This window comes from Rosa chinensis, chromosome 1, assembly GCF_002994745.2.
Source record: "Rosa chinensis cultivar Old Blush chromosome 1, RchiOBHm-V2, whole genome shotgun sequence".
Taxonomy (NCBI): Eukaryota; Viridiplantae; Streptophyta; class Magnoliopsida; order Rosales; family Rosaceae; genus Rosa; species Rosa chinensis.
Window position 1 is genome coordinate 48554993 of NC_037088.1, and position 26753 is coordinate 48581745.

Below are 26753 nucleotides of genomic sequence, written 5' to 3' on the forward strand. Positions count from 1 at the left end.
TTGAGCTTTACTACTTTTTTCTCTTACTGGGTATTGTTCTGTGAAGCTCTAGCAGCCTTTATGCAAGGTGACAAAGCTGGGGTTGGACTTGTATCTTAGTTTGGGTGCATGATGAAAGCTAATATGAATGTAATTGTTATAGAGATACCTTCTCTGACCAAACTAGATATATATTGATGAGATCATAGATTTCGTTGCATTCGCAACTTCATTTATACATTCAATCTAAGATGCATTTTTGTTGTTCTGACATTCTGTTCATATATTAGTTATTTGTTTCAATAGTCTTATGTTGTACCTGACATTTAGTTCTTATGGTTCAATGTTGATAGGCACGCAGCAGCAGCGTTTCTAGTTTGAAATCAGTTTCTTTTTCCATTACTGGGAATCGCTTCCCATCTCTAACTTCAATACCTGGACCCTTTCAAGTTTTCTATTCGGTAGGTTATATCATTGTAATACTACTGTGACTCTCCTTCTTTGTTATGTTTGCCTCAACAATCTCATAGATACATTTTTACATTATTGGATTTTAATCAATAGGTCAAGTTTAACCGTATGGGTAGTAGCTTTTTGTTCATTGTGCTTCTCTAATCACAAGAAACACGCATATTTTAGTTTTTGCTGCAGAGAACACCATCCATTATTTGAAAAGGTCGCTCATCTTCAAGTCAGCAGTGACGGATTTGGAGTTAATTTTGGAAATCCAAAGCCAAGAGCTTGATATTACCGGGTTAGTACTTCTTCCCCATTTTTATATTTATGTTGTTTTCATTTATTATGGAAGAAGTACTAAGTTTGTCTGTGGCAATGTTATGGCTGTGATTTTTTATTTTTTTTTATTTTTGATGTACATTAGTCTTTTAGAGTCTCCACTTGTTTATTTTAAATAAAATAACATTATATAATTTACGTAAAATATAACTTGCACAAGACATACATATTCTGATGTAGCTTAATGAAACCAAGACAAACTTCTAACTAATGGAAAACTCAATTAACACAAACATGTAGCTTTGATAAACCTTTAGCCTTTGACATACATAATCTTGACTCAATGTTTGTTTGATTGATCTAGAAAACTTGCATCTCACAATGGATAAGAGTTGGATAAACTTAGGCAACAGATGGTCAAAGAGGGTTATTGATGGTTATGAAGACTTTTTGAAGTTTGCATACAACAATAAGAATGAAAGTGAACTAATAAGCTGTCCTGTAGAAAATGCTGCAATCGGCCCATTTATTTGCCCAAAGAAACTGTGCAAAAACATCTCAAAGATAATGGGTTCTTGAGAAAATATAGGAATTGGATTTACCATGGAGAACCTCCAGTTGCTACTAACCATGCCAACTCTGAAATTGAAATTGAAGTTGATTTAAATGTCCAAGATGATATGTTTGAAATGCTGCATGAAGCTATGGGCATTCCAAATATGGGTGAAACTGATGATCCTCTATCAGATGATCCCCAAGTTGGGCCAAACCAAACTACTTCTCACTTTTTAAAGCTGTTGGAAGGTGCACAACTTCCACTATATCCGGGCTGTAAACGCTTTACTACATTATCATTCATTGTTCGAATGATGCATAATAAAGTTTTACATGGGTGGTCAGATAAATCATTCACGAGGTTACTCAAGGACTTGGCTAGTGCTTTCCCGGAGGACGTGTTACTTCCCAAGTCCTACTATGAGGCTAGAAAAATAACAAAAGATTTAGGTTTCACGTACGAAACTTGGGATGCGTGTAGGAACAACTGCATGTTGTTCTGAAATGATGACATAAACCTTGATGAATGTAAAGTATGCAAGAAGTATAGATGGGAAGACAAAAAAGACTCTACAGCTGATGTTGGATCTAGCAAATTAAAAAAAAAAAAAAAGCAGTCAAACAAGTTAGATACTTTCCTTTGAAACCAAGGTTGAAAAGACTGTTTATGTCATCAAAAACAGCAAAACTGATGAAATGGCATGCAGAAGAGAGAAAAAATGATGGTGTTTTTAGGCATCCTGCCTACTCTATGGCTTGGAAAGACTTTGATGTTAAGAATTCTAACTTTTCTGATGAGATTCGAAATGTGAGGCTTGGGTTAGCATCTGATAGGTTCAACCCATTTAGGACAATGAATATAGTCCATAGCACTTGGCCGATGATTGTGTTTCCCTATAACTTACCTCCTTCATTATGCATGAAGCAGCCATTTCTTTTTTTGTCACTGCTGATTGATGGTCCTAAAGGACCAGGTGACAAGACTGATGTTTATATGCAACCATTGATAGAAGAGTTGCTGGAATTATGGGAGAAAGGTGTAGAAACATGGGATGCATCAAGCAATGAAATGTTTACATTGCATGCTTCCTTATTGTGGACTATTAATGATTTCCCGGCTTATACAAATCTGTCCCGGTGGAGTACGAAGGGTCAGTATGCTTGTCCATGTTGCAACTCAGAAAATGACTCTTGTTGGTTAAGTAATTGTAAGAAGCATTCTTATAGGGGTCATCGTCGGTGGCTGCCGAATGGCCATAGGTTTCAAAGGATGGGAAGAATTTTAATGCTAAACTTGAATTTAGAGCAAAGCCTAACACATTTTCTGGAGTTGATTTGTTGAGACAAATAGAGTCTGAAGGTATTGTCACCAAATACAAAAGGGAGGATCTCCTAACAAGGAAAAGAAAACCAGCAACTGTAGAAGTAGATGCTCATGGAAAAAAAAAAAACGAAAACCACATAATTGGAAGAAAAAAAAGCATCTTCTTTGAGTTGCCTTATTGGAAGCACAATTTGATACGTCACAATCTTGATGTAATGCATATAGAGAAGAATGTTTGTGACAATGTTTTGTGGACCATATTAGGAGATGCAAAAAGTAAGGACAGCTTGAATTCTCGACGAGATCTTGAAGAAATGAATATTAAAAATCATTTGCACTTGAAGATTGATGAATCTGGTAAACCCAAGGCACCTGATGCAGAGTTTGAGATGAAAAACAATGGCAAAGACTTATTCCTAAATGTAATTCATGAGTATAGAGCACCAGATGGGCGTGTCTCTAACATTTCGCGTCGTGTGCGTTTGCAAGATAGAACCTTGGGAGGTTTAAACAGCCATGATTGTCACATTCTTGTTCAAGAGTTGATCCCATTAGCTATAAGAAAATCCTTGCCCAAAAATGTGGTTGAAGTATTGATTGATTTGGGCAGATATTTTAAACAATTGTACTAAAAAACAAACTGTGCAGCAGACTTAGAAAAAGCACAAGAGGGAATTGTGTTAACAATTTGTAAGCTGGAAAAGATATTTCCACCCTCGTTCTTTGATATAATGGAGCATTTACCTATCCATTTGGCGGAGGAAGCACTTATTGGTGGTGCTGTTCAGTTTCGGTGGATGTACCCTATTGAAAGGTACCTCTTTACTTTGAAAGAATATGTGCGTAACCGAGCTCATCCAGAAGCTTCAATTGCCGAAGGCTACTTGATGGCAGAGTGTATGCATTTCTGTTCTCTTTATCTAAATGATGTGGAAACCAAGTCAAATCGACCAAAGAGGAACAAAGATGGTGATGGGGAGAGACATGGGATTAAATTCAAGCTTACAGACATTGAATGGGTACAGGCTCATAGATGGATCTTGTTCCATACGGATGTTGTCACACCTTACTTAAGGTATGTGGTCCAACTCACTTGACAACAAAATATCCCTTTGCTTAGAAACATTGTTTACTCTTACTTACATCTGATTCTAACTTGCTAGTTTCTAACTTAAACAGAAAACATATTGCTGTCCTTAGAAGCCAGAACTCTCAAGCTGATGACCATCAAATTCAACGTATCCATTTTGACAACTTCCATACATGGCTTGGCGATCATGTATGTTAAAAATTTTCTTAAATACTTATGAGTTCAGACTTGCATTCTTATTTTTATTTATTAAATAGTATTGTTCATGAAACAGGTCAAAAACTTGGAAAACATAAGTGCTACAGCTGTGCCTTTAGAAATCAGTGTTTTAGCAAAAGGACCTAGTGATCAAGCAGTGAAGTTTAATTCATATAAAGTGAACAGATACAACTTTCGTGTTAAAGAGCTTGATGATAAAAAGGAAACACAGAATAGTGGTGTAACTTTGAAGGCAGATACCATGAGTGTTGCTAGTCGGAATGACAAGTATCCTTATGTTGATCCTTTGGCTTACTATGGGCAATTGATTGATATTGTCAAAATCAATTACTCAGAAGATTTAAAATTTGACTTGTTTAAGTGTGATTGGATTAATACTGCATCAGGGACAAAACAAGACTGTTTTGAGTACACTTTGGTCAACTTTAAGCATTTGTTGTACAAACATGATCGAGTGGGTAATGAACCTTTCATTTTGGCATCTCAAGCACATAAAGTTTATTATGTTCCTGATCCATTGGAGAAAGATTGGTTAAGTGTTGTCATATCCCCTGCAATAGAGTTATGTGATGCTGATAGTTACCCTGAAGCTGACCCCTATACGTTGCTAGAAGTTGAAGAGAATTCAGCAGCTTTGGATGATACAGAAATGATCGAATTAGATCATTTCTTTTTTCTTTGCTTTTGTGTAAATGAATGGAAAACAATTTGCCACTTTTGATGTAATATAATATCCACTAATTAATATTAACATGGTCTGTTTATACATCTTTTGGTGCCATTATCAGACTGATAGGTGCTACTTTATGTTCTGTAGCTAGTTTATATTACTTTTATGTTCATGGTTTGTTTCATGTCTAAGTACAGGTTATTACCATGAAGAGAACAAGACAAGCAGGTCAACCTCGTACCATGTCTCAACTGTTGGAAGTAACTTCATCACGTTTTGGAAGCACAGGTCGCAGCGCAAATGAATCAGCACAGCTGCCTCCTCCAGTACCAGCAAGTATACCCCAAGGTTCTTGTTAAATTAACCAAAAATTAATGTGCTTCCTCCTCATAACATTATATTTTATTAATGTAATATTTCAGTAGTAGAAGAGCAAGCCAATACGCCAACAAGTAAAGCCGCACGAGGACATAGCAAAGGCATTCCGGAATGGAATACAGGTGTTAAAGTACATGTTCAATTTAATGGAATCAATTTCTAGCCGGTGGGGGAAAGGGCAGGTCAGCTTAAGTCACAATTGGGTCAAATAATACGAAATGGCCATAGGGTACCGCTAAATATTCTTGACTGGAATAAAGTTGGTAATGATGTGAAGGAAGAAATTTGGGAAGAGGATAAGGTAGGTGAAAATCAATACTAATACTTGTTACATGTGTGAATTTCCTGTATGGTACTAATGTTATGTTAATTGTAGAGAAACTTGGTGGAAGTCCCTGAAGGTTATAAATCAGTATTGTAATTTGCTTTGGAAGGACCATAAGAGCTGATAGGAGCATAAAATGCGACAAATATAATGTGCAACCTTTACACTTTCCTTAGCTATTTTCTTTAAAAAGTCGGTTTTAACTTTGTTTTCTTTTTAGGTAGTTCGTGGAGTGATTCAAGAGAAATAGGAGCTTAAAGGGAGTAAGGAAGCCATGAACCATGAAGTGCTGTTGCAAAGGACCAAGATTGATCAACCTTTTGGCTGGAAATTACAAGGGAAGTCCACGGAAAAAGTTGTGCAAAACAGTTGCTGCAAAGCAGAGAACTACAGTTTTAGAATCAGCTTTCTGGGAACAGTTTTGAGGAGTAATTCTTGCATTATTCTAGCTGCACCTTTGAAGAAAGAGCCAGCGAACCTTAAATACATGATGTTATACTTCAACAAGAGCCAAATAACTGGTCAGAAATGTTAACGAGACAGGAGGAAATCAAAGTCAAAGTAGGCTTCCCGATAAGGCAGAAACTGTCAGCTTTTGACAATATTTTGATTCCTAGTTTTGTGGTTGCTTTGTTGTGAAATTGTTTATTTGGTTTTGGTTTATGGATAACTCTTACTTGTTTTTGTTCATGAACGCGTGCATAGAACATTATGAACTTGTAAGTGGGGCTAGAAATAGGTATTTTAATCTCCTAAACGGTTAATAATGCTTATTTCAATGGTAGTAAAACCTATAGGACAATAGGTGAAACCAAATAAAAAGGATTGCATGCTAGGTAGGCGTTCCACACTAGTTTTTCATACTTGTTTCGATCGAACTTCCACATGTGATTAATGCTTAGAATAAATTGTTGATTAATGCTTAGAATAAATTGTTGATAGGATAGCGTTCTATACCTTGATTGTTTATTCTAAAGGCTTAGTAATGGTGCGTTCATCTTGCTTAAGTAATTTAAGGAAGTAATAAGAACTTATGCATGCGTTCATGGTTTGTTCTTGATTGAAACCTTTTTCACGACTTAGTAATTGAAACTAGGATGATAAATTTGTCTCAAGCATGTTTTGGTGGTGGATTTCCGACTTCCTAACATCTTCATCCATATCTTTCAAACCTAAACTCAAAATCGTTTTTCTTTTCTTTATTTTCTGTTTATTTAAAAAAAAAAACCACAACCCTTAATTCAATTCGTTTTTAGGATTGCAGTGCCCTCTTCTATCCCCTCTCTGACCCTCCATCTTTCTTTCTTCTTTTCTAGTGTGCGACGATTTCTTTAGTGTTAGTTTTGTTTTGTTTTCTTTTCTTTTGTGTGATTACTATAGTTACCCTCAATCCCCAGCTTGAACTATCCCTGCTTACTCTATATTGCTAACGACTACATCTTGTAGGGTTAAGTTGAGCGTCTATTTTGGGGATATCAAGAGCAAAACAAAATCATTTCACTATGTGCCCAACAAGGACGATCCTGAACTTGGTTCTAAAAATCCTCCGCATATTGTTGCAGAGCAATGGTCTGAGCTTGTTGCATATTGGAGTAGTGAGGATGCAAAGGTAAAGTACACAACTAAGTACATATGTATAGTGAGCTTCACAAGTTACTTTAACACCTTGAATTTGAAAACTTGTAGATGATAGCAGAAAAAAAATTCAATTAATCGGGAGCTGCGTGGCCCATGTCACAAGACCAGTCGAAAACATTTTGCCCAAGTGTGATATGAGGTACTAATTTCAGATATTTAGATCATTGTTTCTTTAATCTCTTACATTGCTTTCTATAATTGAAACATGACTATAATTTTATTCAACAGATGGAAAAAGCTGGAGAACCAGTTGATAAGTTTAGTGTTTGGAAGAAAACACGTGACTTAAATGATCACCTTGTGCAAGACTTCATTGTAAACTACAGTTTTTGAGGCTATAAATATCAGATTCATTTGTGATTATTATTAGTTTTAGTTTGTCAGTTCAATTCAGTTACTTATATTCAAATGTAATGCAGAAATCATATGAAGAGAAACTTAGAAAGGAGTCGGAGGAGGATCAGAACTTGACAAGTGTTAAAGACCGAATTTTCCACTCTTTGATGGGAGATGATGGTCATGGGTATTGTCGTACTTTTGGAGCTGGTGTACCTTGTAGTCTAGTATATCCAAAGGTGTCAAATATATCTCAAACCACAATGATCTCGTACAAAGAATCACTGAACAAGTGCGTCAAGAGTTTCAAGTACAGCTTCAGCAACTGCATGCTCGAATTGATTTTCTGCAGAATAAGGACACTAGTACAGAGTCTCCTAGACAGGTTGAGTACAAACTTAATATGCAAACATATGGTTTATAAATTGGACTTTTGTTAATTGTATGTATTACTACTTACACTAACTTAAGTTTATTATGTGTATATATGTATTATATATTTCCTAGGTTGCTGATGCAACTAGTGGGCATGGAATTTTGAGGGAGTCTATAGAAGATGAAGTAACTCCGAATGCAAATCATGACCAGCCCTCATTGGAGCATAATTCTCCAGTAATATCCCCTTCACAAAATGGATCTCAAAGGGTAATTCTCCTATAATTTTAGGCAGCAACAATCTTCTTATATTAATTGTTCATATTGCTCTTACATGTTGTATTTCTAGTTGATGCTTGACATTTTCATAACCATGGAGTTATAATTGGCTTGCTTGCAAATAGTTGTTTTGCTTAAGGCTAGTTATCGAGGTCTATACTTATGATTTTTTATGTTCTTTTACATGGAATTTGGGTATCTATGTGTTGCTAATGTTTGATTATGTATTTGTTTGTGACTTTGCGCTTTGTGATTTGTTTTGGTTTTAATTGAAGGATATTGATGAACTTGTATTTGCCGTAAGGTTTTAACGATTGCACTAATGGCTTTCAAACAAAGATAGAGCTCCAGCCATTAATTGCACTAACAATAATTTTTATTGGAAATTAGTATGTATATTGTTCTATTGTTAATTACTTCCCTGCTGAATCGTTTGCTACGAAATTGTCAGAAATTATAAGAATTTGGTCTTTTTCCATGTCTTTTTTGTACCCAGGGAAGTTGGGACTTCGTGTTTCTATGTTTTGTTCATGTATTGATGCATATTGTCTAAGGTGTTTACTGACTAAGCCTTTCAAAAAGTTTATTGTATGAATTAGTCGAACCTTGTTCAATTGCCTAGGCCTTCTGGCCGGTAAAGAACAGTTGAATTTGTAAATGGAAAACTGGTTATACTTTCTGCTTTAGATATTCGTGTTGAAAGCTTATACTTTAGGCCTAATATCTATATAGTTTCATACAGTTTCATTTAAGATTCAGTGGTTAATTTCGAGGCTAAATGACAGAAGTCTGCATTTTGTAGTTTTTGACCTAGTTGCCTTCTTACTAAAAACTGTACATTTTGGCTTGGTATTTGAACTTGGTGTCTCATGAAATTTTCAGTAGCCATCTAGAAGATCATGTCAAAATTGAAATCTCATGAAAAGGAGTTTTCTAGAGTAAGTTGTGCTTTTTCGAAGTTGAGGGTCTGCATCAGGAAATTATTCAATTGATACTATGTTTCTGTTTGTTTCATTTGATTTTAATAATTTCCCTTATTCAGACTTGTTCACGAACTGAACATTAACATTCTTAACTTCCCAACAGAAGTATACCATTTTCAGACTTTATTTTCAGATAGTTGTGTCATTGTGAAAGTAGCTAGCCATATCGGTTCGCACATAAGAACTGATTTATAACCTTAAGGCTAGTTATCGAGGTCTATGCGTATAATTTTTTTATGTTCTTTTACATAGAATTTGGTTATCTGTGTGTTGCAAATGTTTGATTATGTATTTGTTTGTGACTTTGCCCTTTGTGATTTGTTCTAGTTTTAATTGAAAGGATACTGATGAACTTGTATTTGCAGTAACGTTTTGACAATTGCACTAATGGCTTTCAAACAAAGATAGAGCTCCAGCCATTAATTGCACTAACAATTCTGAAATTTTTATTGGAAATTAGTATGTATTGTTACTATTGATTGAGGTCCATCAATGCCTTAATGTTTATTGTTTTGTTTGTATAGACACCATCACGAAAGAATATGTGCAAAATAAAGGTAACATTGGTTTTTCTATGTTTATATTACAGGTTCTCATGGCAAAAAGAGCAAAGCAAATGAAAGCAAGTGCAAAGCTCACAAAATGACAAAGTAAAATGGTGCACTTGTGATTGTTGTTTTATTTCAAGTGTGGTTATAATTTTCAATACTTGAAAATGACAACACATTTATTTTCATATTAGTGTTTGTATTTGAATATGGTACGATAACTCAATAGATATGTTTAACTATATTTTTCATGAATTAATGTTAATTTATGAAGATATTTAATTGCTTAACTATTATTATTATTATTATTATTTATTTGTTTAATTTTGTGGAAATAGGCAAAAAAAACTATAATAATAAAACAAAATTAGCGTTTGCGACGGCCATTTCAGCTTTGTAATTGGTATAAAATTATATAGTTTTATCTATTTATCAAAATATTTTAATAAAAATTTATAAATATATTTGCGACGGCAAACTAACCGTAGCATCAATTTTGGCGGCTATTTTGAAAATATACAGATTGCGATGGCAACATGGCCGTAGCAAATACCTCCACCTGGGCTACCCTAAGGGATATTTTGCGACGGAAGCCTGCGTAGCAAATAGCCGTCGCAAAACAATAATTGATGCGACGGCAAGAGAATACCGTCGCAATTATCTTTTGCGATGGCATTTTACCTTCGCAAATGGATTTTGTGACGCCACCTATTGCAATGCCAACATTTCCGTCGCAAAAGGCTCAATTTTCCGTTGTAAAAAGTTTTTTCCGTCGCAAAAGCCCAATTTGTCGTCGCAAAAGCAATTCTTTTTAGTAGTGTATGAAGTATCACTACATACGAGAACTAGTGGAGAATGAAGTGCTGCAATTGTTGAAGATTCAAGAAAGTGAGAATCCTGCTGATATGTTGACTAAGTCTGTGTCAATAAGTAAACAGAAGCTATGTTTGGCTTCAGTTGGTCTCCAAGTTTGAAAAAGGAGATGTTGGTTGTGATAATGGGTTTTGTGTTGGCTATGATTGAAGAGTATTGAAGAATGTTAGCTACTGGCGTAATCGGCTCCAAGTGGAAGATTGTTGGGTGTGTGGATTCGATTCCTCATAGGATAAGGATTTGTTAATCCTTGATCAAAGAGGAGTTTTGATTGTTTCCTACCTGCTTACATAATCCTACTTGGTAATGGTTTCTATGTCTATTGGGAATAGGTTTCTAATGTCTTATAGGGTCTAGTTAGATATCTATAAATAGGGAAATTAGAATCCCTCCCGTCAAGGCTCACAGAGTAAACCAATAGAAAAGTAACAAATCACAAGACAAGCAACAAGAGAACACCGAGATTTAACCAGGTTCAGCATAAATCTATGCCTACTTCCTCTGGAGAGATACCTGTTCTTCACTATGAGAATAATTACAGTACAAGATACATTGAGCTAAATCACCATAACCCAAACCCATAATCCTTGTACACCCACACTCATAGAATTTCCCAAGAACTCACTCGCACCCAAGAGCTGTATTCATTTTTGCCATCTTTGCTTCCTTACCCAAGAGATATACACTCTCTTGTCGATGATCGCATGCACTGACCATACCTTGGTTTACTACCCATGCCCTCTATATATAGGCACCCCAATTATAATCCAATTGGTAGTAGGAAAAACAAACCTTCTTGTACAGGAGAAAAGATCCTATTCCTGATAGGAATAAACTTTGACATCAACCATGTCCAATTAGGAAGACTAACCAAGTCCAACTAGGACTAGCCTTTCCTAATTAATTCTCATCACATCCTAACAATTATGGGAGAGGCTTTGGTTGCAGATTGTATCCAGGTGTTGTTGATGCTCTTACATTGGCAACCTCAACAATTTATATTGTCACTGGGAAACAGGTGTGGACCTTATACAAGCATTTGTTTTGTTTTAGGGGTTTTACTTCTCCCTAGAAAAGAGAATAACAAAAGAGGGAAAGATGATTCTAATATGTTTTAAGTTGAGATTTTTAAAGGTTGAGATTGCAGAAAGAAATTTCTGTTTGCTTTGCATTCTGTCATTCACTCATTCATAATGAAGGAGATGTTGTCTGAGTTTCTTTTCGATTAAAGTTTTCCCTTTGTCATTGTCCGAAAACCTTAGTTTCTCTTCTTTTCCATGCAGAGCCGATTTGCTGAGGTAATATTGAAAAGACTTGCAAAAGTTACACTACCACATGGAAGAATATTTGGAGATGGATCTCGGTTAGTGTATTAACTTGATACTAGTCTATGTTTGGTATATTTCACTGATGCATATGGAATGTGCTAATTTTTCTCACTTATAATTCCAGTTCCAGCCTCAAGATAGAAGTACTGAAGCAGCTTTAAGAGAAACCAGAACATCAAGGGCTGAAGCTGCAGTAAGACATTTTCTCTGCTTAGTATTTGACATAGTAGGACATGTTCTAATATGATGATCTTGACTGCAATATTGCTGGCTTTGACAAACTTCTGCACTTCTGTGCTGGACATCCTTCTGTTTAATGCTTTGACCTGGTTTCTCTGATTGACATCAATAATGCAACTTTGACCAGCTTTGTGGAGGATGGAATAGCAACCCTGAAGGAAGTTATTAAAGTACCCAAATTGGATGGTTGGAATTTGTATCTGGGTAAAATTCCCCTTAAGCTTGCTTGTTATCATTGGTGTTTGTGCTTTGTTGTGGTACTCATTGGCTTTAATTTGTTGCTACTTCGGACTTTTGATTAGGCGGTTGGGGGTACAATACACAGAAAGAGAGAGACGAAGCTACTACAATTCCAAGGATTCAGATTCTTCAGCTTTCGGACTTGAGTAACAAGCTGAAGTAGCTTCTGTATAACTTTATACCAATCAAGTTTACTCTTCACTTGAGGGATGTTGTGATTCATGTCTAGTGCAAATTACAGTATATTTGTATCGTTTTTGAATTTTAGATTCAGAATTATACTTATTACATCTGTTTGAAACTGTTGAAGAGATAAATTTCAGTCCATGTAAATAAAAGAGCTTCATTATTACTGAAGTGTAAAGGTATGTGCACACTGTGCACTAAACGATTTCAACCCACAAGGGTTGCTCCCATTTTAGCTAAAATTCAATGTTTACTTTTTCTCTCAATATCATCAAAATTGTAAGTTACGCTCAATCACTGGTGTTCACTGACCACTGGTGTTCACCTGGTCAGTGATTGACTAAATAAACTATGCTTAATTACCTTTGGATGTAAATCCAATTGTGAAAATAATCATTTTTAAAGTGATTGACGTGTGGGTAATGTTTTCCTCGACGGGTTGTGATCATCTTGGTTTGTTCACTTTGGAGAGATTGTATTAAGCTTGCTTATAAACCCTCAAATTATAATGGTTCACCACGGCATATAAGGGCGAGCAGTTAGCAAACGGCAACATTGTGATGTCTTATATCTGACACGATCAAAATTATAAGTTATGATCTATTTTACAGAATAAAAATGCAATGCATAATATATATATATATATATATTTTGATTAAAGAAGAACATCATTGAAAATGAATCGATTACAACGATTTGTGGAAAACACGTTAGCAATTAGTGACCGGACGGTAGAGATTGCAAAACAGCTTCCCAACTAGACTTCATACTGAAAATCCCTATTGACACACTGATGGAGCCGCTCAAGCCCCGACTCCAAACAAAGAAAAGGTTTAACTCATTTTTAAGGCTTCCTTTGCTAAACGATGAGCAATACCACTGCCTTCCCATTTTACAAAGTGTGCAATACAGGAAATAAAAGACTGAACTAAAGACTTGACTTCATTAATAATATGTCCCTCAAAACTTAAATCATCAAAACTATCATTAAAACTATTAATCACTGAGAGCGCATCACCTTCCACTTTGATGTTGAGAAATCCCACATGCAGTGCAAACTAAAGACCATAATATGATCTTTAGTACTTTAAAACAAGACCTATTTGGGGCTCCTCTGGGAGAAATTTAGCTATCTTATGGTAGAACCATGTCAGCTTGCCACATGGTCTAACGCCCCAATAAAAAATTGCCACGTGAAAGTTTGTACAGCTCATGTTATATCTCGTTAGCTACTCATCCTTTTCTGTTATCTGCTAATTCAGCTTCTCATTATTCTGCAAAGATTGCAGTTTCTCTCTCCAACAATGAATAGAGATGGAACCAAAAATCATGATCAAGGTAAATAAAACATAAATATTTTAATAAAGATCTTCACATATGATTATATCGAACATACATGTAGTTAGATTCTTATACATAATCATTCATCTCAATTCCAATTGAAGTATTAGGTCTTTTTTTTTGTTTTTTTTCTTCTACAATCACTTGAAAAATTCTCAAATAAAATCTCAATTCCAATCGAACGGATCTATTGCAATCGGGCCGATGAGTTCAACCGACAATATTTTCTGGAACAGGAAGATCCTGCCCATGGCTATCCACCCACCTGGAAAAGCCACAGGCGCCATTACTAGATCTTGCAGCTTTCCACGAGGAAGATGCATATGACCAATTCGAGTTGGGGCCACACTGAGGTAGAGATCTGAGGCTTTGGGACAAGTCTCTGCACCAAAGAACGAGATCCATGTCTCTGATGAGAAACATGCCTTTTAATTGCGAGATTTACCGTGCTAATGGAATTAGTGAAAATGATTGCTGCTTTGTTAAAGATATGAAGACAATGATTTGGGAAAGAAGCCCAACAATGGAGAAAAGGAGGAAGAAGGAGTAGGAAGCTTGGAGACTACTTCAGTTTAGGCTTTGTCTTCACCCAAATATGATTGTAGAACGAAAGAACAATTTTTTTTTTTTTTGAAGGGGTTTGGAATCCAGCCAAGTTGGGAGGCTCATCCCCACGCCTGACTTATTATATTAAAATTAGAATCATGCATCGAGGGGGACATACGGCCTTGACCTCGATTACAGTTACATGAGTCCTCATAGAGTACATCCTGAATGATAACATAAGTCTCCTCTAACCCAACATCATTAAGATAATTTAAACTAGTAAGATGAGCTAATCTGTGACCTGCACCATTAATTTACGAAAGAACAATTTAGGAGAGGATGAAATTAGTTTCAGGAATTTTTTTTTTAATTTTATTTTATAAGGGTGCGTTTGGATGAGAAAATTATGAAATCCGGAATTTATAAATAATTGAATCTTTAACTCCATCAATCTAAAATTTCATTAATTGCAATTTCTATTATTTGGTTGTATCTGTTAAGGATTTGAAATGTGTAATAAATTAAGAAAGTTTAAAACAAATAAAAAATAAAATAGAAAAAAGCCTTGTTTTGGAAATGAAAATTAACTACTGCAAAGAAATTTGTAAATGACACTTATTTTGGTGGAAATTAAAGTAGAGAATTTAAATAATGAATTCCTTCATTTTTTTCCATAGAGAAATTTAAAACTTCCAGTCTAATAATGCCAAACGAGGGAATTTGCTTTTAGGAATTATGAAATCCTGACTTTCAATTTAATTCATCATTTTTTTCCCTCATCCAAACACACTCTAAGGGCATGTTCTGTAATGTTTTCAAAAATAATTTTCTAAAAATGATTTTTAACAACAAAATGAAATAAACGAGCTTGTATTTTTCAAATTTGAAAATGTGTTTGGTAGTTTATTGCTATATATATATATATATATATATATATATATATATATATATATTCTCCATATTTCTACTAGGTGAAGAAAAAGGTGAAAATGCTGAATTGCTGTTTTCAGTTTCTCCGAGTAAAAGTTGAAAAAAAAAATTTGTTTTTCATTTTTCATGTTTTGAGAAATAGGTTGTTGAACACATTTTCACCATATTTACATTTTCAAAAATGAAACCACAGACATGAAAACGTTACCCAACACCATCTTGGTGATTAAGCACCAAGGAAACAGAAATTTGAACAAAAGTTGGAAAATTTACAAAAGAAATGGCCAAAATTTCATCTTGTTTGGAAAATATACCGCTCGAAATCCAAAGCACAGTCCATGGCTAACTCGTCACCTTCTTTGCTCGAGTTTACGATAGAAACACCATTATCCATCAAGTAATGGAAGCATTCCTTGGCCTTCTTGTAGTACTCTAGAGCAGTGAAAAGAGGTGTCTTTTCTTCCCGGCCAATAGCATTGATGAGTGAAACTTGCCGTCTTCTCCGCCAATGTTCTCGGCTATGGCCACACATTCTTTCACTCTGTCCAAATTTCCATTGACAATATCTTGCCGGAGAAACTCCACCAAAGCTGAGGACCTTCCATCAACGGGTATATATTCCTCCTTCGTTAGTGTCTTCACCTTATCCTAACAATCAATGGAGAAATTGTTAAAGATTGAAATGAAATTTTTCCACAATCATAGAACCATTGTAGGAGTTTCTTTTAAGCTCACCTTGTAGTTCTCCATGGGTCCAAAGTTGCTTCTCTTAGGAGCTCTTGTTCAAATGACCCAAAAGAAATGATTTTAGCTATCTATTAATGCAATCTTCACTATGGATTTAACCGAAAGAAAAATCAGGTCTTAGGTCCAGCTAATAGAAACTCGCTTAGATTAATGATCAAGTTCAAGCCTCTGTAACCCTTGATCAACAGTCGTCTTCAAGTCCTCAACAAAGCGAACTCTATACAAAGTTCTTCATTAAGCTCATGGAGAATCAACAAGCACCAAAGACATATGTCAATTCATCTACCTTCAAAGCCAAAGAACACTGACCATGTGACACCACTCATGGCCCAAATCTAATCAAGATCAAGTCTCTGCAGCCCTTGATCAACTGTTGTCATCAAGTCGTCAACAAAGCAAATCATCTGCAAGGTTCTTCATCAAGCTCGTGGAGAATCAACAAGCATACCTACACACGTGCCGATTCATCCATTACCAAAGTTGAAGAACAACCACCGCGTGACACCACTCCTGGCCCAAATTTGATCAAGGTCAAGCCTCTACGGCTTTTGATCAACCGTCATCTACAAATCTCCAACATGATAAGAAGTTCACTACACCAAAAACCTTATCAGACAACAGGAGAAAACCGTTGTGTGATATGAAGAGCCACCGTTGTAGACTAAGCTATTGTCTGATGAAAATTCAGACAATGGTGGAACACAGTTGTCTGACAAACACACAGACAACGGGTATGTGTTAAAAGTATTGTCTGATAGCTCGGCAGATGCCAAGCGTAGCTGCGCGGTAGTTGTGGCGCTGCCTCCAGACAACAATGCTTGTTTTCAAGCTGTTGTATGGTAAGCTTGTCAGACAACATATTTTTATTTTGTGTGTTGTCTAATTGATCTTCAAACTTCAGTTCTTGGACTGTATCTATTGTCTGATTAACTTTTGGGACAACAAAGTTCAATTGCTTCTATTGTGTGAGAATAAATTAGAAGACACTAATTTGTTAAAAACCGATGTGTGATATGAATGATTGCATTGTCCCAATTTTGGCCATTCGTGCAGTCGCCATTATATCTATTCTGTTGTCTGATCATTTGAACATCCCATTCCTGAATTAAATTGTGCATTCATTTGGTCCATTTGCCAAATGAACAGTAGTTCATCAAATGTAAACATTGCAAACCATCAAATGAGTAATCTAACTAATGTTTTAAACTTCAAAAGCAAAATGGTTGCATTTCCTAATCATCCAAGCCAACATTTAAACTATAAAAGCATTCTAGTACATGCCCATCTACTTGGGACATCAAAAGTGTGTATTTATGTTTTCCAAAACATGGCACAAATATGATGCATGAAAATGTATCATCTACTTGGGTCTCTTTGGGTTTTGTGATTCTTCTTCACGATCTGCAACTGTTGCAGTAAAGAAGCTTGCTTTTTGAAAATGGAGTACATGGGTTGTTGAAGACTTGAATTTTGAGGCGGTTTTGCTCATCTGGGGAAGTATTCCATACCTTGCCACCACATATGAAAAAAGAAGAACAAAAAAATTATGTAGATAGAAAAAAATATAAATTGTAAAGCACATAGTCTCCGATGTAACAAAAATGCAAAAACAAAAATTGAAACAAAAAAAATATAGACATTTGCTGGAAAAATTGCATACCTTGCCACCATAGTTTCTATTCCGTGAATTATACATTCTTTCAAGTCCAGTAGAGCACCTGATATCAAAGACTTACCAAGCTTTTCAATTGCTAGAACATTATATACCAACAATATAACTCGAGGCGACAAAGACTATAAATATTATAGCAACATATTTAATCAAGTTTATACAGCATATTATGAATTGATGCCAGCTAAACTTCCAATTCACAAAATTTTATGGGTACGGAGACACATACACCATTTGTGAAAAATGAAATGAACAGAAAACCAATGAAAATCATGCTGCCAATCATAACTGAGGTACAAGATTGGGGGGAAATATATGTGAAAGCTATGTGTAGAAATACAACAGAAGAAAAGGATTACAAAATTGTGCTTACCCCAAAAGTGACAAGACCAGGCCCTCTTGCATTTGGTTTCAGACCCTCTACACCATCTTTTCTGTAGGATCAGACCTGAATGCATAGACCTACATGCACATAAGATACTAGCACAAACAAGAAAAGACTTTAGTAAAAGCCCAAATGAAAAGGTAGATGAATGCAGATGGCTGGAATATCATGTATGAATGTAAAAGAAATCAACAAATGTAAATCTCCAGGAAAGTTATGTTAAATTCAAAACCATATTAATATTTCTGGAACACATATTATAAATATCCTGAAGTTAGAGGATGAACACACATGACAATGAAGTAGCCCTTTTGACAAGTAGCATGTTATACACTCTTAACATCAATTTATTTGATTTCATTTTTCCCTTCTTTTGATTTCATTTTCTTTAGACTACAAACGCATGACAAATGTTATAGGCTTCCCAGCAAAGATGGTGAGTTTGTTCAACCAAACTTTAGGCATAAACATGAACACTAATTCTAGCAAGAGAGACCATTATTTATGTAAAAGCGCATTTAAAAATAGCAAAATTGTAAGAAACATGAACAAGCCAACTTAGAACACAATCATAGGATTCTGGTTCACTTTATCTTGATGGTTGTAGCAAAATCATGGGGCATTTCATTTTACACCCAAATTTGATTACACCTATTAGATTAAACCCATCCATGATTTTTTTTTAATATACACCCAAATCTGTTGATTAGGTTGACTACATAAATAAATTCTCATTAAGTGATATAGAATGTCACGCCCATGATTTTACACACATGAAAATCGATATATATAATCCCATAATTATACATGCGTGAACGTTCAGTCATCAATACAAAATACCTGGAATCTTTTTCCCTTTAAACCAAGTACATACTGATGCCCTGAACCCTCAAAATTAATATACACTCGCTCCATAGAGTTATATATTACAATGCTTACGAATTAAATGGTCAACAACAAAATAAAACATAATTGCTCCTCAGAGCTTACTACAACGAAAGTCCAAATAACGGTAAAGTCACAAAATTTGCTTCCTACCGTTTAGCTGCAAGTTTGCAACCCCAACTTCAGCCACGATTATCCTGACCTGCAGGATTAACCCCTACACCATTTGAATGGTGCACCGGGTTATCATACAATAAACCCAGTAAGCTTTTGCAAGCCCGTATGAGAAACTCAAAACAACTCACACCAAAATCACGGGATGAACCCCGCACGTTTCAATTGGGAAACCAATCACATTCTATTCTCTTAAAGCTCGAAATAAAGGAGAACAACTCACACTTTAATTTCTTTCAAAATCGAAATAAAAGAAAACAACTTAAACCTTAGTTTCTTTCAAATCGAAACATAGAAAACAACTCACTTTTTGATTTCTATCAATCGTACCAATCGTACCATAGAAAGCAACTCACACTTGAATTCTTTCAATATAACATAGAAAGCAACTCACACCTTGATTTCTATCAATCGTACCAAATCATTAATAAGGAAAACAACTTGCACCTTGTCCCCTTAAAAACCGTTAATAAGGAAGCAACTCACACCTTATTCCCTGAAAACACGTAATGTCATGAGTTATCAATAACCAATTCCCGTTACCCCATGAATTACCTATATGGCAGACAGACTAGAGCTCTAACTGAAACGTAACCACTCGTCCGACCAAAGATGTGATTACCTGATATTCTGCCCAAGGTCATAGACCTTCGTTCCTCGGGCCGCACAGTCCCTTGGAGCAAATCATTAAGCAGTCGCATTGGACTCAAAATCATTACACAAATCTCAACGCTTTTGAAAATAATCGAAATCAACATTTCCATAATCATTGTTTTCCGAAAAGCCACAAAACAATAAAAAGCATCATTTCATGCATATTGTTTTCATACACAAATCTCAACACTTTTGAAATCAAATCGAACCAACAATTCCAAATCATTTGTTTTCCAAAAACCACAATCCAAAACAATAAAACGCATCATTCATGCCTATTGTTTTCCTCAATCCACAAACCACCAAAACATATATATTTCACGTAAATATATATATATACGTAATCATCCGCTCAGGAATGCCTACTAATACCAACTATAGTTTGCAGTTACTAAATAACTCTCAAAATAAAGGTATTCCGTTCATTAATGAACCTTGTGAGATTACTCACCTCGAAACTCCCGCTGCGTCTTCAACCAAGAACAAAGCAGCCAATCCCCAAAACAACCGTCCAAAATACTTCGTCAAGTACCTAATCACATACGGTTTCCACTCAGTAACAATTCACAACCGATTTAAGTCCGAAACCCCTGTTTTGAACTAAAATCCCCCAAAGTGGGCCAATCGAGGCAAAACCACATCTGAGACCTCCCAAAGTCTCCGGAATACGTCTACGATCAATATGACCAAACCACAAGTCGATCGGACGCTCGAATCCTCACGGATCGAATAATTCAACCGGTATGAAATCGTAAAAATCATAACAATTTCATTCGAACTCCAAAATATGCGTATTATATATCAAAACGCTCGCATCGACGAGTAGAAAACACATAATACCAGAAACAGCCCCATACATGGCCAGAACACAGCTGGAAAGCCGCCACAGGCAGTGGTGCACCGCCGCCAGCCAAAACTCAATACTTCACAAAACTCCCAACATCAAAAAGCTTCATCTAAGCATGCTTGTGAATTCTCATAACTAGCTCGAAGTCAGAAAACAAGCATAAAGGGTCGAAAACTACCTCACAAGCTGTGAACAGTAATCCAATCTGAGTTGAACCAAGTTTTACCACTACAAAAAAAAATTGCAATGGCCACGGCGCAATGCCGTAGCTAAAACTTCATTTGCCGTCGCAAATGACTTTTGGCGACGGCTAGGCAACGGCAAAGCTTCTGTCACTGTTGGTGGCGTCGCCAATGCTGTTTGCTACGGCAAATGCGCCGTCGTAAGAGTATTAGCGACGGCAAAAGGTTTGCCGTCGCAAGAATCATGCGACTGAAAAATGCCGTCGCCAATACCAATAGTGACGCCAAAAGTCATTTGCGACTGCAAAAACGCCGTCGCAAAAGTGTTATTTATGCATGCCAATTTTTTTTTTTTTTTTTGGATAAAAGCTATACAAAAAAAAAAATAAAGCTTATACAAAAAGGAATGAAGCTTATACAAAAGGGATACATTTTAATTTTTCTCATGAATGTTACAAAAGGAATGAAGGTTCTACGAAAGTTTACAAGATGATTAAGCTTTACAAGGAAACAGACACTTTTGTTTTAATCTTCCTCGATTTCAAGATTAAAATAGAAGCTGCTCACCAAGCCTGACTGGGAAGAAACATGAGCTTACCAAGCTGCTCACCAAGCTTGAATTGATGCTTTAAAGCCCTACCTATATGACAAATTTTACACAGTCAAAATGTTAAATATATACAACCTTGAAGAAATATATAACAAAGCAGCAGCTAACAATCTTCAATTATATAACAAAGCAGCAGCTAGCTAGAAGCTAATGCTACCAAAAGCCTGAACTAGATAAACAAAAGCATAAATGCATCTAGGTATATATATTTCTAGATGGTGTTACAGTTACTTGGTCAGTTACATGATCAGTGACCATGTAACTGGTCAAGTAACTGACCATGTAACTTGGTGTTACAGTTACTTGGTCAGTTACATGTAACTTGGTGTTACAGTTACTTGGTCAGTTACATGTAACTTGGTGTTACAGTTACTTGGTCAGTTACATGTAACTGACCATGTAACTGACCACGATATTACATCAAGAACAGTATTTATGAATTACAGAATTTCAAATCTTTTGGTCTAAAAGGAAAAAGCAACCCAACATGAAACAGAGAAACCACTCACCAATATTGTAATAGCATCTGCAGTGCTTTCACTCTTAAGTTCTTCTTTAATGGAACTCTCCGATGAGAAAGCATTTGCAAGTTTTAGATTGCACCATTTGCAACAGCTCATCCTATCACAAATGCAATACAAATCTTAGACTTCAAAACAATAAATTATCTATTTTCATACTGAACAACCAGGAAAAAACAATTACACAAAGCTAAACTATAACTTAATTACAGAGAGGTAAACCTTTGCCAGCTCAATGAAGGCCTTCTCCCATGCCACTGCTCTTTCAATTTCATTCCCCTCTTTATTAATAGCATTGTTTACAGGATAAGTTATTATAAATGTTGATGCCTGTTTTGGAAATATCAAAACGTATGTGTACAATATCCGAAATCAATTACGTATGTGTCTTCTAGGTCGATGAAAGAATGGCTAATATTTATCACAACTCTCAATCATTTAAGTGTCATCAGTAGAACATAAGTATTTATGATAATTATGAATGAATAAAAATGGACTTTCAAAACATAAAGTATAAATCTGTACAAGTTTTCATGAGAGGGAGGAGGGGGGTATTCACATCACTCACCTCCCTTTGATGACCAACTACGGACATGCTTGTTACTGATGTTGTCCCAGAAATTCCAAGTATTTAAGAAGTGACTGAGCATCACCAATAGAACCAAATGCACCTTCATGGACCTAGAATTATTCAAAAACATTAAACATTGAATGTAAGAGGCAGATAAAAGCACAAGTATGCTGGTGTTCTGATTTGATTGTCGAAATTTTGGTATTCTTTTGCAAGTATTCAGGATTAGGGTGAGCTGCAGCTACTTGATCAGTTACATGGTCAGTTACATGGTCAATTACATGGTCAGTTACTTGGTCAGTTACTTGACCAGTTACAGTTACTTGGTCAGTCTCAAGAACAGTATTCATGAATTACAGAATTTCAGATCTTTTGGTCTAAAAGGAAAAAGCAACCCAACATGAAACAGAGAAACCACTCACCAATATTGTAATATATAGCATCTGCAGTGCTTTCACTCTTAAGTTCTTCTTCAATGGAACTCTCCGATGAGAAAGCATTTGCAAGTTTTAGATTGCACCATTTGCAACAGCTCATCCTATCACAAATGCAATAAAAATCTTAGACTTCAAAACAATCAATTATCTATTTTCATACTGAACAACCAGGAAAAAACAATTACACAAAGCTAAACTATAACTGAATTATAGAGAGGTAAACCTTTGCCAGCTCAATGAAGGCCTTCTCCCATGCCACTGCTCTTTCAATTTCATTCCCCTCTTTATTAATAGCATTGTTTACATGATAAGTTATTATAAATGCTGATGCCTATTTTACAAATATCAAAACGTTTATTAAAGACTCCAAGACCCAATCTTGCTTTCAACTTGAAATGATTTAAAATACACTCAAGTTCAGGGAAAAAAAAATAGGAAAAAAGAAAGGATAAAATCATTATCTCGGAATAGTTTTTCCCAGAGAAACCACCTAAAGCAGTGCTGCGATCAAGAGGAGCTTTATCTATGCTTTCTTATTTTTTTGAAAAGTTATGAGAAACTGGACAGTACAAGTCAAGCATACAACTGATAGCAAAAAACATATTCTAGATCAAACAGTAAGAGTAGTAACAGATGTGCAGATGGACAAAATATTTGAAATTAGACAAGCTAAGTGAAAATCAAATGAATCATGCCAAACCAGATTCATAAAGCCTTTAAATCAAATTTGGAATCCGAACAGCTGAACTCATCAAACAATTATCATACAACCCTAAATCAGAAAAAATAAGAACAAAAAGAAAAAAAAACCAAATCTGGAATATGGATTAGAAACCCTAGATTAGATAGATACCATAGATCGGCGAGATAGATTCGCAGGTAGTTGAGAGGCTGGTCAAATGCCCACTAAATTGAGTATGAGATCTTGCCCTTCAAGAGGTTCCGGTCGAAATGTTAGATATGGAATTTCAGCTGCAGGAACATGATAATGACGGCATGGCGGTGGTCGATCGTCCTGGTGATGACGCGTTGCGGTGAAGTGGACGGTGAAGACGCTAATGGTGGATTCCACGGTCATGGTGATATGGATGATGCTTCGGGTTATGGCGATGGTGGATTCCACGGTCATGGTGATATGGATGATGCTTCGGGTTATGGCGATGGAGGGAGAGGAAAGAAAAGAAGAGAGAGAGAGAGAGAGAGGAATTGAGAGGGAGTGAAGTTTTTCTCTCTTTCGTTGGTCAGAGTTTCATAGAGATAAGATAAAATTTTGCTACTCTCTAATCTCTGCTGTCTCATGCCTTCACACGATGGCAGTCGGTTGCAGTAGCCGTATATTAGTGTTTTGCTACCCTTATTGCCACGGCACCTCAATTATGTAGCATAGTTCTTATATTCTTGTGACGGCGGAAGTTTGCCCAAGTTAAAGCATCATCAATGGCGACGGCAAATGCTTGCCGATGCAAACTGCCGTGGCGGTTGCAATTCTTTTTTGTAGTGTACGTGACTCGATCCAAACAACCACCAAGGATCGATCAAGGAGGATTCTCTGAGCTGCCCAAGCTCAACTTGAAGTCCCGCCGACGTCGGAGATCGGAGAACCGATCGGGTCCGAAAACACCTAACTGCGCCGCCTTCTACCACCGTCACCACCGAGAATCGGTGCTAGAGGACACCACAGGGATGACCAGACGGAGGAGACGATCCTATCTGGAAAGTTTCGTCACTGGAGACCGTTGCAGTTCGCAGGAAAAGCCGGGTCGGGTCGGCCGGGTCCGGGTCAGGTCAGTCAGATTACTTCGATAGTGAAGGTGTCGACCGAGAAAGAAGAGAGAGAGAAAAGTGAGCTTCCGGAAATGGAAATAATGAAAATAGTAAGTTTCCAACTTGGGAAACTTCTATTTATACCAAAATGGAAATTCCTTCCAATGGCCATAACTTTCTCATACGAACTCTGATTCTCGAGTTCCACATGTCCACAAACTCGTATCGACGCACTCTACAACTCTCGTGAAGGAAGTTTTCCAAGAATCCCGACGTATAAAAAGTCAAACTTCACACGACCCCCCCCTAAACTGTGAAATTCGAATCATTACACGTACGAAAACCATTCCACTTCACATACAACCTACGAATAAAGCACAGAAACAATTATTCGTACAACTGATCCATTATTAATTACCAAAATTACATAACAGAAATCCAGGTCATCACATAGAAAATGAAACATGTTTTTGTCAAAAATTTCTTAATATGCCACAAGCTCTAAACAAATACACTTGATAAACTAGGCCCTTGATTGAAGCTCTCGTAATCAATACCTAGATCGAGGTTTATATATGATTTTCTCTATTTTGTGGTATGTTTTTTTTTGTATATAAAAGGTATGTTATATTTTTCATATAAACACTTGAATCAAAAGCAAACATAGGTTAATAACATATTATACAATTGTTCTATATGTAAGGTATGTACTAAAAAGTTACCTGATGATTATAATATTTTTTTTTTTCTAGATAATTTAATTTTAGGTATGTATCTATTAAATACGAGGCTTAGTTTTTGGTTTATACATTCGATTACAGCCTAAATGTTTGTATAACATCTCTGTATAGAATTTATTATTATTTTTTGTATCATACCTCTTTGTTAGGTTTTCTATTATATTATACCTATGATTGTATAAACAAAAATATCACACCTATGATTGTGGTATATATCATTGCGTGTCGATCTCTATTAAGCTTGAACGTTTCTATTATTTAAGCCCTACCTACATATACATATTTAGTAGGTACATTAGACATGTATTATTATTATTTTTTTTTTTAGAATATTAGACATGTATTATTTAAGAGAATGTAAAAGGGCAAATTAGATATACATGAAAAAATAAGGAAAAATATTGATTATAGCCTATAATTTATAGGCATATAGTTTATATGAAAGGTTTTTTATTTATTTATATTTTATATTTTATTTTTATGAATCACTCTATATAGAAGGTTTATTAATGTGATTTGGGTGTAAATTAAAAGTATGGGTTTTTTCTAATAGAAGGTTGAATTTTGGGTTTATATCTAATTTTCTCCAAAAGGAATCATGGAGGCTGACTCGGTGGTGACTGGGACACAGAGAAAGTCAAACTTCAGAAAGTACAGGCTAAATAACCAATTTCTCCTAGGTTCCTAGCATTAAAACAAAGAGAAATGATTCTTAGATTGAATTACCTCACTTGTGCTTTCTTGCTCTCTTCTTTCATCCTATCCAGCGATTCAAAGGCTGCATTCCCAACTACCATTCTTAAGGTGGGATACTACTTCAATATGGCATGAACCTGAAATCACGAGGAAAGAATATCAAGCAAAATGATTTGAAGCAGACACAGAGTGCATTTTATGACGTTATTCTAGCAGCAGCAGTAACACTGAGAGTCTGAGAGAATGATAAACATAAACATATGGTTCACAAAGGCTAAAGTCTAGCAGCTTCTCTGAGGCATTTTCACAAACACCTGGTGGGCAAAACAAAAATGCAGCTCTCTATTAAATCTGCCAGCTGTTTCAAACGCTTTCAACTGCATCTCTCTAATTGACCAAAGCTCTTCTAGCTCTAACTCACACTGTTCTTTCTTCTTCAGTCCTAAACAACAAACAGTTAAACCACATCCAAAATAACCCGACAAAAATTCAAATGAAAATAAGGCAAAAAACAAAGTCAAAACCAACCTTCAACTTTTTTATTATCCCATTGTTTTGATCTAACTTCCACTCATCCACTGGTACCTCCAGTCATTGTGCCAGATTTCACAGCATAATTCCATCAATAGTTACAACTAATTTAAGAGGGATAGACAAAAAAAGTTAGATATCTAGCTAAATATAAACAAGTCTGACACAGAATACTTATCCATAACAAAGTAGAACTCATTACCTTTGAACCTCTCACCA

General features: G+C 35.8%; 1 protein-coding gene across 4 annotated transcripts; it reads right to left on the reverse strand.

Annotated features, from left to right (window-relative positions):
* Nucleotides 1-17101: 17101 nt before the first annotated feature.
* On the reverse strand, nt 17102-26640 carry LOC112182881. Of its 4 annotated transcripts, XM_024321441.2 has the most exons (6): nt 26532-26640; nt 26316-26445; nt 26034-26140; nt 17911-18017; nt 17526-17583; nt 17102-17373 (listed from the first exon to the last, which is right to left on the reverse strand). In XM_024321441.2, exons 3-6 carry the CDS (start codon nt 26102-26104, stop codon nt 17226-17228), a joined length of 384 nt encoding a protein of 127 aa, XP_024177209.2. In that variant the 5' UTR covers nt 26105-26140; nt 26316-26445; nt 26532-26640; the 3' UTR covers nt 17102-17225. The 4 variants fall into 4 exon arrangements, 1 of the variants encoding a protein (XP_024177209.2); XR_005805076.1 differs by lacking the exon at nt 26532-26640 and having other exon boundaries at nt 17102-17583; nt 17911-17999; nt 26316-26396; XR_005805075.1 differs by lacking the exon at nt 26532-26640 and having other exon boundaries at nt 17102-17583; nt 17911-17985; nt 26316-26357.
* Nucleotides 26641-26753: the final 113 nt, after the last annotated feature.